A 15,683-nucleotide genomic window follows, 5' to 3' on the forward strand; every position below is an offset into this window, starting at 1 on the left:
CTAATTAGCCCATGATTAGCTATAACTGCTACAGTAACCCACATATGCTAATGACGGATTGATTATGCTTAATAAATTCATCTCATAATTTTTGGCGAGCTATGTAATTTTGTTTTTTATTAATCTATATTTAGTACTTCAAATATGTGCCGATATATTTGATGTGACACCCAAAATCTTTTCTTTTTCCAACTAAGGCCTTGTTTTGATCGAAAAGTTTTTGGATTTTGACACTGTAGCACTTTCGTTTTTATTTGACAAACATTGTCTAATAAAAAAAGTAACTAGGTTTAAAAGTTTCGTCTCACGATTTACAAGCAAACTGTGCAATTAATTTTTGTTTCGTATATATTTAATGCTCCATGCATGTGTCGCAAGATTCGATGTAACACAGAATCTTGAAAAGTTTTTGGTTTTGGGGTGAACTAAACAAGGCCTTAAGCCATAGATTTTGATTGGGTATCACCAGACTAAAGATTATGGTGACACTTCCTCTGATGTTGAACACCAGGACCACCATAGATAGATGTCTAAGGTCAATATAGACATCAAAAGAAGATATGTGATTTCCATGTCAGATAGTAGTGAAAGATAAAGTGATGCGATACCTAAAAGGCAACCTCACATGGATAACACGCTCCTCAATGTTATATATTGTTATTGCATACAAGGCATATGTTGCCTATAACAAAGTTAAATATGTCTCCCTTTGGTGCGACCAACTCAATCTGACTCGTTTAAAATAACTCGACCCAACCCAACCTAACTAGTGCATGGGGTGGGCTCGACCCTAACCCAACTTACCAATGTATAGGGTGGACTTGACCTATAATACAAGTGAAATTTTTTTGACTTATATGTTAAACCAACATAGAAAAAACTAAGAAATAGCCCAACTAGACACAACGTCGTCCATGAGTTGGGCTTAGAGTAGCCAAAATTTGCGAGGTTTTTTCTTGACTAATCCGGAGGCAATATGATCATGACCAACACAATGTTTGATTAGGGTCGAAGCAACATGGGATACCATCATTAACCCAAATAAAACTAGCGGTGGACCGAGAAAATTCCTAAACATATTCACTGCTAACATAAAGAAAGTTGAGTTTTGGACAAAAATTGATATAATCAAATTGGTCTCGTTATATGACACTAAAATTTGATTGTTTGCTAGTTTGTTGCAGATGTCCTAAGAAAAGACACTAACTAAAATTGAAGAGCAAAGATCAATCATACAAATTCTATGGCTACTACCTCAGCAATATACCGGCTCTATAAATAGATTTATAACAAAGTAACTTTTTCGATGCTATTTTTTTAAGCTGAATATTTTGATGCTACTCACTCCATTTCAAATTATAAGATATTTTAACTTTTTAAAATTTATAAATTTTGCTATGCACTTATATATTGTGTCTAGATATATAATAAAAGCTACGAATTTAGAATTACCAAAACGTTTTATAATTTGAGATGGAGGAATATTTTTGCAAACTTTAAATCTGTTAAGGTACAGATCTAACTTTTCCAATGAGAAATAATGAGTTCATTTTTTCTTCTTCTCCCCAGTAGTACGGTGCCACGTCAGACTTATGCATAGGTACGTCCGTATCTGACTGATCCCAGCCGTCCAAGAGGGCGGGCCTCAGTCGGCCAGACGCGAAACAAAACCCTCGCGCCGCAGGCTCTCGCCAATTCCCCAATTTTTCCCTCCACAAACGCGCGCCCCTCCAAGCTCCCGCGGCGCAAGCGCAGCTACCCAAGCGCCATGGCCGCCTCCTCAGCCGCCGCCCACGCCGACACCTACGACATCCCGTGGGTGGAGAAGTACCGCCCCAACCGCGTCGCAGACGTCGTCGGCAACTCCGATGCCGTCGCCCGCCTGGAGGTCATTGCCCGCGACGGCAACATGCCCAACCTCATCCTCTCCGTAAGCGCCATTTCCTCGAACACCTTGCCGCGCAGCACGGAACAGCGTAGCTCACCCCCCCCCCCCACCCCCCACCCCCCGTTTTTTTTTTCTTAATTTCCCTTCGCGCAGGGGCCTCCGGGGACCGGGAAGACGACGAGCATCCTGGCGCTGGCGCACGAGCTTCTGGGGCCCAGCTACCGCGAGGCCGTGCTGGAGCTCAATGCCTCAGATGACAGGTTTCTGGCACAGTGACGTGATTTTGTATTGGCGATTCGGGGCCACCTTGAGTGGTGTTTGGGTTGGATGCCTCATGGTCGATTCGTGCTTTTGCAGGGGTTTGGATGTGGTGCGGAACAAGATCAAGATGTTTGCCCAGAAGAAGGTCACCCTGCAGCCAGGGCGGCACAAAATTGTGATCTTGGATGAGGCTGACAGGTAAGCCCATCTGCAGGTCGTTTCCACCATCGGCGTGTTATAGGTGTAGTGCTGTATTTACTGATACAAGCTGTTTTTTTTGGCATGTTTTTTCTTGTTTTACCATCGGTTGTTGTTTGGACTTGAGCCAAGAGCCCAAGATTAAAAACAGTACGGATGTTTTCCGACCGTATTCGAGCCGTTTAGAGGGTTTCAAATCTGTCCCGTGTCTGAGTCCAGATATTCAACATCCGATACCGAATCTATATCCGAATACTCAAATCGCATATTTATAATGTCGACATCCAGTTATATCCTATCCGGCATGGCTGACACTATCCGTCGAATCCGAATCCGACCAGAAATATGGAAACAAATGTAATATCACTGATACCGTCCGTATCCGATCCCTTTTCATCCATAGTACTAGGAAATTAATTTCTTAGTTGTCAGTGAAATGGACAGACCCTGACTGCATTATTTTGTGGAGTTTAAATAGAAGTATCTGAGTATGTGTTTAAACTTCACTCTTGCCGTGTGCAGCATGACAACAGGAGCACAGCAAGCTCTGAGAAGAACAATGGAGATCTATTCAAACACCACTAGATTTGCACTAGCATGCAACACCTCATCGAAGATAATTGAACCCATTCAAAGCCGATGTGCTATTGTCAGGTTCTCAAGGCTTTCTGACCAGGAGATCCTTGGCCGCCTCATGATTGTTGTGGCAGCTGAGAAGGTAATCTTTGGCACTGCTTAACGCCCAAATAAATCCATACTAGAACCCGTGAGATCAAAGTTAGAGAACTTTGGCTTAGGACAAACACCTTACATTTGGTATTGGAGTACCAATAACTGAATATGGAATTCGTTGGTCTTGTCGAAAGCTTTGGTGTTGTTATGATATTTTATCTGGAAATACTACCGAATCCTAATGTTGTTTCAAATAAATTAGCCAGGAGATGTGTTGTGATAGTTGAGTATGCTTCTGCAGATACTAAAGCATGCATTCCTTGCAAAATTAGGGGAAAAAACTATCCATGCTATGCACATTGTGATATCAGATGTTTTGAAACTAAAAAACAAGCACAAACTCTTGTTTATAAAGAGACATAGATTTCAACTATTATTTGATATGTTACTGTATTTGTAAACCTTAAGTTGAAGTGTACTGTAACATATGCATCTAGAATGGTTGTGATCATGCCAAACTGTAAACCAGCAAATGATCCTTTAACTAGATGGTCAAAACTGAAACAAAGCAAAACTGGATGTGCTGAGTTATCCTATCAGAATAAATCAACAGATTGGCCTGCTAGATTAATAAACTATATAGTTATACACTTCTACTTGATTTATGCAAGTTAAATACTTTTATGATTTCCAGTTCAAACTCATTTGATCATGGATACACCTAGAGTTGGGAGTAGATTCGGATGATCTAAAGTCTAACTGGACACTAATTGCTTTGGATACACTTGGATAGGGTCTATTTAGATTTCATGTACATCATCATTTTGATCCAATCAAATCCGAAACCCATTGGAGATTAACTCAAAAAGTTCAGTATTCATTGGATTTCTTTGGATTTGAGATGTAGAACAGCATTCAATGTCTAGCTTTGAGTTTACGATGTGAGGTCAATTATATATCTAGTCACACCAATCTACACAAAGTAACAGTCAATCATACTAAGTCATCCCAGCAAATCTGAGCCAATTTTGCTAAAAGTTTGAGGTGTGAACACGTAATTTTAATTATAGGACCGACTTTCGATATGTGGTCCATCTACACATACGTATCTAGTCACACCAATCTGCATAAACTAGCAGTCAGTCGTACCAAGTTATATCCAACAAATTTTAGTCAATAATTTTAAATTGTGAACATGTTTTTTTTTTTTAAAAAAAACTAAGGTCACATAAGATCAACATGTAGTTATGAGTTTTGTTCTTATTGAATCATATTAGATGGATTTGGACCTAAAAGCAATTGGATTGTATATTAGTCATTCTGTGTTGTGGTAGGATTGGACTTGAATCTTTTTCCTTGGATTTTAATCGTACTGTCCATATGGATTTGGATCCTAATCCATTACCACGTCTGGGTACATCTGTGTTGGTTTGATGTATACTCTCTTTGGCTGAATGTATAAAAGTTGAACAGTGAGACTTGGTTTTCTGATTTTGTCCCACTGTCCAGGGACAGGTTCCAAATTTAATATCATTTATTTTGTTGTATAATCAGGTTCCTTATGTGCCAGAGGGGCTGGAGGCTATCATATTTACTGCTGATGGTGACATGAGACAAGCTTTGAACAACCTGCAAGCTACATTTAGTGGGTTCCGCTTTGTTAATCAAGAAAATGTGTTCAAGGTTGATACTCTATTTATCATTTTCTGCATGTTTAATGTGTGTTCGGTTAGTAGTGACACTGTATTGTTACCAGGTATGTGATCAACCACATCCCTTACATGTCAAGAACATGGTGAAAAATGTGCTTGATGGAAAGTTTGATGAGGCCTGCGCTGCACTGAAGCAACTTTATGATTTGGGATACTCTCCTACTGACATTATCACTACTCTCTTCCGTGTTGTGAAGAATTATGACATGCCTGAATATCTGAAGCTCGAAATGCTGAAGGTAACTTCATAACTTTGTAACTTTCCGTGAAGGGAAAATACTGCTATATTACGCCTTTGGACTTACAGAGATGCAGTTGATTTCGCCTCCGTTGAACAAGCATATTCTGTTTTTTTTAACAGGAAACAGGATTTGCACACATGAGAATATGTGATGGTGTTGGATCATTTCTTCAGCTTTCTGGTCTACTTGCCAAGTTTGCGCTCGTGAGGGAAATTGCAAAAGCACCATGAACTCGTGTTGCAGATGATAATAGCTTGTGTCGAGTTGTGTTACTTGGTAATCTAGTTATTTCAGTTAGCAGTGCTGTCATGCATGGCTTAATGGCTTCAGACGTAATTTATCTCTGTAATATAGTGCTTTCTGTAGAAACTATCATGTTTATCCAATGTGGCAGATCTAGCTGTCGTGCGGCACCCATGAACCATCCTTTTTCTTCTGTTGCCCCGAATGCCAGCTACGTTTTAAATGGATTGGTGTTTCTGGTACTAGTATGACAGACCATGAAAGGGAAGATGATGGAGACGGGAGTGCCAGAAACAATATTTATCTTTTCACCATCCCCTTAGCATACGAGACAAATGTATGCATTTTGGAATTACTGGTGTTGGAGCATGTATCCCATTAAGGACTCGATTGGATGACTGTAGATTTCAAAAGCTATGGTATCACAGAACAGAACTACGGTTAAGTAATACTCTCTCCGTCCTAAATTATAAGTCATTCTAAGAATTTTGGAAAGTTAAAGTTTTTCAAGTTTGACCAAATTTATATAGCAAAATAATAATATTTTTGGTATCAACTAAGTATCATTAGATTCTCTGTTAGTTATATTTTCATAGTGTACCTATTTTATGACATAAATTTTTATATTTCTCTTTATATTTTTGGCCAAATTTGGAAATGCTTTGACTCTCCAAGATTCTTAGAATGACTTATAATTTGGAACGGAGGGAGTACAAAATTGTGGTTTACAAGAAACGAAGCCACAAGTGGAGTTTTTAAACTCTAAAAAGTTTAAACAAAACCATGGTTTTTAAAACTAGAAGATTTGTTGTATCGAAACATTCAGTAAGTTTTGAAAACATAAGTACTTAATAAAATTGTAGTATTTCTCTAATATTCCAAACATACTTTGCTTGCACCTAAATAGGGCTCATGTAGGCTAAGGTTAATTGTTAGCTGTGACTAAAAATTAGCTAGCTAAAAATAAACCAGCTAACTATTATCCAACAATGGATACCAATGGATGTTTGGAATGGATTCCAGGCTAACCTGTCCATACATGATACTCCCTAGCAATAAACTGATAGTCCTTGTTAGGTAGTTGTACTTGGTTAACTGGCTAACAATAGCTAGGCCTTGTTTAGTTGCACCTAAAATCCAAAAACTTTTCAAGATTTCCTATCCCATCGAATCTTGCGGCACATGCATAGAGCATTAAAAATACAAAAAAATAATAATTAATTGCACAGTTTGTTTATAATTTGCGGGATAAATCTTTTGAGTCTAGTTGGTCCATAGTTGAACAATAATTGTCAAATACAAACGAAATTGCTACACTGTCCAAATCCAAAAATTTTTGGATCTAAACAAGGCCTTAAGGATTTGGCTAAAAAAATAATCTATCTGTTAGCCTCTTGCTAATTTTTAGTTGCTAGTCGTTAGCACATGAAATCAGATGCCCTGACTCGTGAAACCTTAGGTTGGTCCCCATCTGATTCCTGAAAATCAACTGTGCAGAATCGCATTTTAGGATGTGCAGAATTACATGCTTTACATGCAGGGGTGGAGCCACGATTTGAACATAGGGGGGCTGTGCAACCAAGAACAATCATGTGTGTCAAAATATTATATGACAAAGATGTACATAGCACCAAAATAAACGTTTGCGTTGCGATGCAAAAAAACAGAAAAAATAAAAAAAATAAAAGAGAAATTTAACTAGTCTCAGGCCTTTAACCTTCACTTGATCATTCTATTTTTTTGCCCAGAAAAAGAATCACAATAAAAACAAGTAGTTAAACGGGGGCAAAATTAATTAGTACTAGATCCTAACATCAAATGACAAACATTCAGTTACATATCGTTTAGTCTTAGACAAAACGATCAATTAAACAGGTAAAATGGTCATTTAAATAGAAGGTTAAACAGAAACACCATATCACTGTTAGTGTTTAAAAGTTGAGTACAACAGGCTAAATGACCGTTTAGAGTTTAGACCAATAATGATACAAACATAGGAGATAAGAAAGATAATAGGAAGACTAATGCTAAATAATATAGATCCCATTGTTGGAGATCAATTCAGAAGGATTAAACAAGAAAAATGCTGATTTTCAATTAACTAGCTAATTAGAGTGTGTGGTAGGGGGCAAACTGATGTTTGATAGGCAATAATAAAAATAAAAGATATGAAGAAAATATTAAAAAGATCTAGATTCTATTTGTATAAGAAACTATTAGAGATTAATATGAAATAAGAATAAAAATCTTAGTACAGATAATATCATTAACTAGCTAATTAGATAATTAAACATCTAATCTATGAGGTGTATTAAGGGAGTTATGGGAAGGTTGGGGGTGCCAGGCCCCCCTCAGCCCCCCCCCCTTCCCTCAGCCACTGTTTACATGTTAGGAGTTGTTTGAGGGCATGTTTGGTTCAAGGGGCCCCTTGGTTCAACATGCCTGGTTGCCTAGCTATCAGACCGTCGATTGCGAACTCCGTGCGCTCCGCGGCTAGATGGCAAGCTGTTTGCGAACTCCGTGCACCCGGCGATGGCGCCATGTGCTTTTACATCTCCGATCTCTATTTGTGAGTGTTCTAACTCTATCTGTGTAGTGCTAACCAATCTCAACACATCACGTTGGCTTCTTTCAAGTCCACCACCTAGGCATTCACTAAAACTGAGCCGAGCGAATTAGGGCTGGAAGAAAGTCGCAGGTAACTTGGGATCATTCGCTATTCTCCCAGAATGACCATTCCATTGGAAGTCACGGAAACCTGTAAAACTGGTACACCCAGTCACTAATTGTATCGATTTCCTCTATCAAAACAGGAAGCTTGTTTTGGACAACACGTCCATCATAAACTGCTGCTTCTGCTACTCTTACAACTGTTCCATATTAAGATAGATCCATAGTGATCTGAGACTGAATCTCACGATACAATGCTGCATTTGTCAGATATTGACTGTATCATCACTGGGGCTCCTACATCTACCGTTACAAAAAGAGACCTGACACCAAAAAAACCCATGAGCCAGCCAACAAAAAACATAGATGACTCCAGACTCCCTAAAACCACCAAAACCATGGCATTGCCTAGGCATGTCCAAAATGCAAAACTTCACCCATAACCGTTGAGAACAGCGGCAGGGCGAGGCTGAGTCAATACCCGAACCACCACCATTGCTGTGTGCTACGGGCCAAGCCCCATCGACCCGTACCACCTAGCAAAGGTCACTAATGTTTCGCGCGGTTCGTTCTTGACTCAGGCTCATTACCGGCTGTTACCTCCATGCCTAAAGTTTCCTGTTCCCAAGTTCAGATGTCACAGTGAAGTGCCGCCCTGATCTTCTCGATGGTACAAGAGATGAGGTTGTACACGGTGTCCACTGACTCCACCGTGAGCTTTGCTGTGGGCTGGCTGTTCACAAGGATCTGGAATGCAACCGTGAGCAGCGATCCGCATGTCTTGTGCCCAACCCCACCAGCGCTAGAGCTAGACCCATCAGGCAGAATGACGAAACCAGATGGCAGGAGTGCCACATTCGTTGAGTCCCCTCCACCAATCACAAGCTGCATTGCCGGGAAGTCCACGGGGGCATACACGACCATTGCACCAGATCTGTCAGTGCACGTCTCTTGTAGAATCAAGATGCTGTTCAGGTGGGAGTTTGTATGCTGTAAACATAATGCAAACCATTAAGGTTAAGGATTATACAATCAATGGAAACAGGAAGAGCAGATCACATTCTACTGTACTTTAAGGATATCCACAGCTCAAAACATGAAAACTGAGGAAATCACTGAAGCTTTTAGACCTTTCTAATGCAGGATGGGTCTGCTTTGATGCTAACGCTTTCTAAGAAACAGAGTAGTCAGTTACTGGCCTACTGATTATACCTTCTTGAGTAGGTTTGTACTTTTTTTTCTTGGCGTAGTATTAACATTTGGCAGATTTTCTTAGTATTAGTGCCGGAGAAAGGCTCTACTATTTATTTAATTTATCTTCCATTGGTGTTAAGATGGCTAGTTAAGAGCATTGCTCCAGAGCCTTAAGTTTCAACATCCTCAGCACTTGGCACTTCTACATTTGACCAAAAATTACAGACAAGCACAAGCATGAAGAACAAGGTGGGATCAGGAAGCATATGTGGCAGGAAATACTCACATCAGCTCTCAGTAGAGTTACAGAGTTGCCATCCAGTTGCCCCTTGGTAATGCGTAACATCTGCTGCATAGGGCCACCATTGCTGAGGATGTCCCATTCAGCACGGAGCTCCTCATCGCGAAGAAAGTTGAAGAGCCGCTCAGGTGTCACAGGCAACCATACTGCTGTGGCAACACTAAGCACCACACCTGGTGGCACCCCAGGTTCATCCACACTGTTCTGTACCATGACACGTACATCTTTCCCCATGCTACCTGTTAAGCCATCCAGTATACTCCATTCACAGGAAGATGACGCACTCATCCCTGCGCAGAAGTTCTCCATCATCCTCCGTGCCAACTTCAACAAGCTCCGTTTTCCTTCCAGAGAAACCGCTGTGTAAAGAGTGAACCATTTACAATTTTGTCTCTAGCATGCAACACAGGCAAGGAATGTTACACAACTCTTAAGCATTTTCAAATTTCTTATACCTTCTGAGTCATGCTCTGGCACTGCAAGCGATGACATGAGGATGGCCAAACACTCACACTGGCGTTGCAGTGTTGCAAGCCACCGCCCTGCACCAAGGGCGAGACCAGAGCACAGAAGAGGCTGGTAGAGCTGGTGCACGGATGCCTCAGGATATTCAGCATGCTCAACCCATGTGACCTACAGTGTGCATGCAGCTACATCCCTTAGACCGTTAGCACATGCACATCAAAGCATGCCCACATGCAAACATCTTGAGGTGTAATACACCAGGAGGGGAGGTTTGCCACACAATTCCACTACATAGTAGAGTACTGCAGGTACTAGTTTAACAGGGCCAAATAAACCACGCTCTAACGCCTTGTTTAGTTCCCAAAAAATTTTGCAAAATTTTTTAATTCCCCGTCACATCGAATCTTTAGACACATGCATGGAGTATTAAATATAGACGAAAATAAAAACTAATTGCACAGTTTGGTCGGAATTGACGAGACGAATCTTTTGAGCCTAGTTAGTCCATAATTTGACAATATTTGTCAAATACAAACGAAAGTGCTACAATGTCAATTTCCCAAAATTTTTTGGAACTAAACATGAAGGGACAAGGGTTGTGTTTGACAGCAAAGGCTGCCTTGAAATGCTATAATCAATCTCGCCACCCACATTGTAAAGTCTACCTTGTGCTTGCATTGCAATAAATCAGAAGAGTTACTGGGTTAGGAGTATACCTTGACACTGTGTTCTCAAGGAGACACATTTACCACATTTCAACAGGAGCATAAAAATTAAATGAAGGTGGGATGAACCAAAACAACATAAATGAAATAAAACTAACATAAGGAAACTTGATATTTCTTGTGTGGGGTGACAGTGTCTCAAAATTGATCTAGGAACAGCAGATCTTTCTGCATGTGGGTCTGGTCACAAGCTCTGACATCATTCTGATCAGGGTATTTTAATTATCAATCCTAAAGATATACTGAAACAATGACATAAAAGTAATGCAAAGTATATTCTTCTCAAACACTTCAGATTACGTAGCTACCACCCGTTACGGGTTTGTGAGTTCATGATAAATTAATTGATATGATGTGATTTGATATCACGTGAAAATGACGAGTAAAAAGAGCCGGTGTTTTTTTTTCCTCGAAGTTCTCACGTAATCAAGAGCTTGTCTAAAATGGCATTTGTATCAGAAAGAATTAGGTTTACTTCTCCTTAGTCCAAGTTAAAAGAATTGGAAAACAACCACTCGTGTGGATAGATGTGCATTACCATTAAATATTATACAAAGCTCAGGCACAAAACCCAAGGAGGAAATTACTTTTCTTTATTGTGGTGAGCAAGAAAAGAGGTGTCAAATTTCTACGAGATGCATCGATTAAACAACAGACAAGGAGAAACCCAGGGGGCTCAATCCCAGGCATAGAAGTATCCGATCCCCTTGGATGGAGCTTATGACTAAACAAAAGCAAGGGAGTATGCTTGGTAGAAGTGTTAGATCTAGAAAATCAGTTAATTATTCTGAAGCAATTGTTTAAACCATCCCCGCTGACTAATACATTAATTTTGGGTAGTGCGCTTGTAACAACAATTAATTTATCAGAGACATTAGCCTAAGGGCACTCCTAATGCAAGACTCTATCATAGAGTCCAAGACAATTAATTACATATTATTTATGGTATTTTGCTGATGTGGCACCATATTTATTGAAGAAAGAGGTAGAAAAAATAAGACTCCAAGTCTTATTTAGACTCCAAGTCCACATTGTTCGAGGTAATAAATGACTTTAGACTCTATGATAGAGTCTGCATTGTGAGTGCCCTAACTATGACTTGCGAACAATACATCGCATGACTATCAGTGCACAATAAAAATAAACTAACGAAAAAAAATATAGAAACACTACCAAACAACAGAGTATTCTGTTCAATATTGTCATGGTGTGGAGGATTGGAAACAATGATGATCCTATTATTATCATGAATACAGTACAATTGCCAGGAATTAATATGGGCGTTTCTGAAAAGGTGCCAAAGTCATGCATACTGGTATACATGGGCCATGACATAGGAAATTAAGGACTTTCAGGATCAATGGTAGGCATGTCAACACTGCAAGGATTTGGTAGACAACTAAACATAAAATCTACTTGAAATCTTTCAAAAACAAGAGGTAGAAGAATTGCTATGATGTACCTTGCATCCATTGGGGGTATCTTGCAACACGCAACCTGAAGGCAGCCTCCGGCATTTCGTGTTTGTAGCGAGGCAGTGATCCATCTGCAGTCCATCAATGGAAACATCCACTACAGCCCATGCACTCTCAGCAAGCTGTTTGCAGAACCTAAGAAATGTTACCTCCCTTATAGGGACAAGAGGTGAAAGCACTTGTAGTTCTGCCTGCATCTGTAGCAAAGCCATAGAAAATATGCAGATACCATGCTTAAGAACAAGGACAGGATACAGATATTCTGAACAACTGAACACTAGGGACTATTCAACACTCACAAGCAGCAATGCACCATTTCTGCTTCCTGCAACACCAGGTGAGATCTCCTCAATGGTGGCTGCCTTGGCAACAATGCAGGAGAACATGTCTGACCATCGTCTCTGTGGCAACAATTCAAACAACCATGTGAGTTCAAACATACAGGCAATGGCAAAAGAAACATGCATGGTGGCACGAGAAGAACCTCATCCATGAAGGCCTCCACAAGAGCAGCGCTACTGTCAACGGTGACAATGCCGGACTCCCTAGAGGCCTCAGACACAAACCCATTACGTTTCACTCCAACACACGGCGTGAATGCCTTCAAGTACTCTTTGAAGTTTAGAGTCTCCATGGTTGGCGAGCCAGGTGAGGAAGCGCTTGGAATCCACAGCGGTTCATTCGTCTGCGCCATCTTGACAAGCTCATTCATCGCACTCACTGCAAGCTGGGCGAACTTGGACTTGTCAATGCTAACCATCGGCAATGATGCAGTCACCATGGGCGTGATCACTGTTCCCATTGCGCTGGATGTGCTGCCAGCCAACTCAGAGATCGTCGAGACGGGCATTTTGCTCGATGGGACGCCGGAACCAACACCACCAGCAACTGCAAGTTCCAGTGACGAGCCTGGCATAGGATGCGGCTCCTCCGCGACCGCGAGCAGTTCCATGTGAGACATGGGCTTGCCAATGAACTTGGCAGTGAGGGTGCAGACTCGAGCGAGCTCGTCCCTGAGCCTCGCGTTCTCGAGGCGCAGGTGGCGCTCTTCGAGCGACAGGTCCCCGAGCACCGCTGGGCCGCCACAGCCGCTGCACACCAGGTCCCTCATGGCCTCCCGGATGGACAGGTTCTCGACACGCAGCTTGTCGTTCTCCTGCTTCAGCCGTGCGTTCTCCTGCCGCTCCATTTGGTTCTTGCCAGGTTCAGGACCATGCAAAAGAGAAAGCCATGTCAAGCACTGCACCAAACGGCACGAACAAACGACGTAGAGTACCAGAGAGAGCTGGGTTTGCCCGGTCGCTCACCTTCGCATTCGTGCGCCGGTTCTGGAACCAGAACTTGACCTGCCGCGGCTCCAGGCCCAGCTGCTTGCTCAGCTCCGCGCGCTGCTTCTCGTCCGGGTGGGGGAATTCCTTGAACATCCTGCGGCACAAACAACGATCCACGCATGAGCGCGGGCCTTTACGCAAGTTTCAAGAAAACACGACGAATCGATCGACGCGGGGGGTGGGGCGCTCACGCTTCGAGCCGTGCGATCTGATGCGGCGTGTGGCGGTTGTACCGCCTCTTGCGCTTGCGCGGGTTCGCGTCCTCGCCGTCCTCGTCGTCCTCGCCATCGCCGCCGCCAGACAAGACGACGTCGAGGTGTCCGCTCACCATCGACTGGCCCTCGTTCTCCGCCTCCGACGCGTCCTTCCCGTTTCCTCCGCCGCCTCGGCGGGCCGACGAGCCCGCCCGCGCAGCGCTGCCGCCGTCGCGGCGGCGCCCGGCGTCCACCTGTAATCAACCACAACACACGCGCGCATTCTCGAATCACTCAACCGCACGAAATTCACCCCGCACAGCGCGACGCCGCAACCCAAGACCAAGAAAACGTCGCCCGCCCGCGGCGGCGCGTACGTAGTTCGTACCACGGCGAGGGAGAGGGCCGGCGATGACGCGAAGACGCCGTACGGGAACTGCACGCCAGCCGCGGACCCGCCGCCGTCGAGGAGATCGCCGAAGCTCATGCCCTGGCGCTCTGCTCCTTCTTCTTCCCCTTCGGGTCGGAACTAGGGAGAACAAGCGGGAGACAGGCAAGAAGCAGCAGCAGGAGCGCCTAGGCTGCTGGTAGTGGCAGGCTTCCCCTTTTCTACTCCCGAAAAGGTTTACCTTGCCTCTTGCCTGGATCCGCCCACGCTTCCCCGCACACGCCCAGGACAGGAGTATGCGATGAGCTGTGAGCTGTGAGTGATCGACAAAACCCGAAGCAGCTACTCCCTCGGGCAATTTTTTTTTGTTTTTCAAGGAGTCAAAAAGTTAATTAAATTTAACTACTTATTTTGTGACGGACGGGGTGTATTTATATAAATATTAATATTTAGAATAATTTCTACTAGATTAATCATTAAATATATTTAAATGATAAATCTATTTTAAAAAATAAATATTAATTCTGCTTTATATAAATTTAAGATAATTTAACTTGGTTTAAATCTAGAGTTATATTCTTTTTAGAACGAGGAAGTACCTTTTATTTAGGAAAAAAAACTAGAGAGCACCGTGTACAAAAAGCGTCAAAGAGACGAGAACGAGACGATGGACGATGTGGTCATACTCATGATGGATCTGCGGCTTAAACACCAGTTAAGTGACCTTGTTTAGTTGACTCTAATTTTTTTAAAAAAAATTAAGATTATTCATCAAATTAAATTTTAGAGTACGTGTATAAAGCATTAAATATAATTAAAAAATAATTAATTGTATATTTTTTTTGTGATTTACGAGATGAATTTTTGAGCCTAGCTAATTTATGGATGAACAATCATTGACAAATATAAACGAAAGTGATTTAATTTTAAAATCTGAAATTTTTTTTGATCTAAACAAGACTAAGGCCCTGTTTGGTTCCACCAACTAAATTTTAGCTAGCTAAATTTTAGTCAATTTAGTAGCTAAAATTCTAAACACATTGACTAAAAGTAGCTAAAATAGTTTAGTACCTAAGAGTAGCTAAATTAATCTGTCAGGTGTAGAAGGGGAGTCAACGTGAAAGCAAAACAGCCGAGAGGCAAGAGCAGCATGCAGTCCAGTCCAGGAGAAGAATGTGGGGAGCGGGCGGGCCGGGCAGTGTCGGTGTGTGTGGAGTGTGGACGCACGGACGGGGGACGTGCCGCGGTTCCGGTCAAAGGGGCGGGGGCTGGTTTTTGTTCGCTTGCGCTTGCATGGCACTCGCGCTTGGCATGTGTGGTTGGCCACGGGCCCGGCAGGCACGGGGTACGCGCGGCGGACGCGACGCGACGCCATCCCGTCCCCTTCCCGCCCCGGCGGCGGCTTCGTGCTCTGGGCTTCCGCCGCCTGCTGCTGCGTACCCGCCGCGTCCGGCCCCGGCTTTTGGGCCCGTCCGCGCGGCTCGGCACTCGGCAGCCGCGGCCGGCTCCTTGTTTGTTTCTGCGCGGAGGGGACACAGCGGAGTCAAACCGGAAAGGGAGCGGCAGCGTGAGTTGGTTCGGGTTGGCAGGTGCAGGTCCAGAATTCGACGGGTGTCGCTGTAGTAGTGTGCAGTAGTAGGTGCCGTGGTGGACGGCTGTAGAGACGGCCGTGTGACCGACCGTGCGAGAGCGAGCCGGTGGCGGTGACCACCCGGACGTGTGAC

General features: G+C 42.9%; 2 protein-coding genes across 2 annotated transcripts; one reads left to right on the top strand and one right to left on the bottom strand.

Annotated features, from left to right (window-relative positions):
• Nucleotides 1,657–5,530, top strand: LOC8057601 (replication factor C subunit 4). The gene is made up of 7 exons (XM_002446906.2): nt 1,657–1,930; nt 2,042–2,148; nt 2,246–2,347; nt 2,870–3,065; nt 4,574–4,702; nt 4,776–4,970; nt 5,093–5,530. The coding sequence occupies exons 1-7, from the start codon at nt 1,769–1,771 to the stop codon at nt 5,201–5,203; spliced, it is 1,002 nt and encodes a 333-aa protein (XP_002446951.1). The 5' UTR covers nt 1,657–1,768; the 3' UTR covers nt 5,204–5,530.
• On the bottom strand, nt 8,076–14,198 carry LOC8057552 (homeobox-leucine zipper protein ROC4). Its single transcript, XM_021462260.1, has 9 exons — nt 13,960–14,198; nt 13,569–13,825; nt 13,354–13,471; nt 12,531–13,241; nt 12,346–12,447; nt 12,034–12,243; nt 9,837–10,014; nt 9,367–9,740; nt 8,076–8,876 (listed from the first exon to the last, which is right to left on the bottom strand). Exons 1-9 carry the CDS (start codon nt 14,056–14,058, stop codon nt 8,517–8,519), a joined length of 2,409 nt encoding a protein of 802 aa, XP_021317935.1. The 5' UTR covers nt 14,059–14,198; the 3' UTR covers nt 8,076–8,516.

This window comes from Sorghum bicolor, chromosome 6 (genome assembly GCF_000003195.3).
Source record: "Sorghum bicolor cultivar BTx623 chromosome 6, Sorghum_bicolor_NCBIv3, whole genome shotgun sequence".
Classification (NCBI taxonomy): Eukaryota; Viridiplantae; Streptophyta; class Magnoliopsida; order Poales; family Poaceae; genus Sorghum; species Sorghum bicolor.

Bases quoted from the DNA above. Each gene is read 5' to 3' on its own strand.
- LOC8057601 (XM_002446906.2), top strand. From the start codon at position 1,769: ATGGCCGCCTCCTCAGCCGCCGCCCACGCCGACACCTACGACATCCCG. The intron at 3,066-4,573 runs GTAATCTTTGGC...TTGTATAATCAG, and splicing joins TTGTTGTGGCAGCTGAGAAG to GTTCCTTATGTGCCAGAGGG. The intron at 4,703-4,775 runs GTTGATACTCTA...TATTGTTACCAG, and splicing joins ATCAAGAAAATGTGTTCAAG to GTATGTGATCAACCACATCC.
- LOC8057552 (XM_021462260.1), bottom strand. From the start codon at position 14,058: ATGAGCTTCGGCGATCTCCTCGACGGCGGCGGGTCCGCGGCTGGCGTG. The intron at 10,015-12,033 runs GTACATCATAGC...TGCACACTGTAG, and splicing joins ATACCCCCAATGGATGCAAG to GTCACATGGGTTGAGCATGC. The intron at 9,741-9,836 runs GTATAAGAAATT...CTCTTTACACAG, and splicing joins GCCAGAGCATGACTCAGAAG to CGGTTTCTCTGGAAGGAAAA.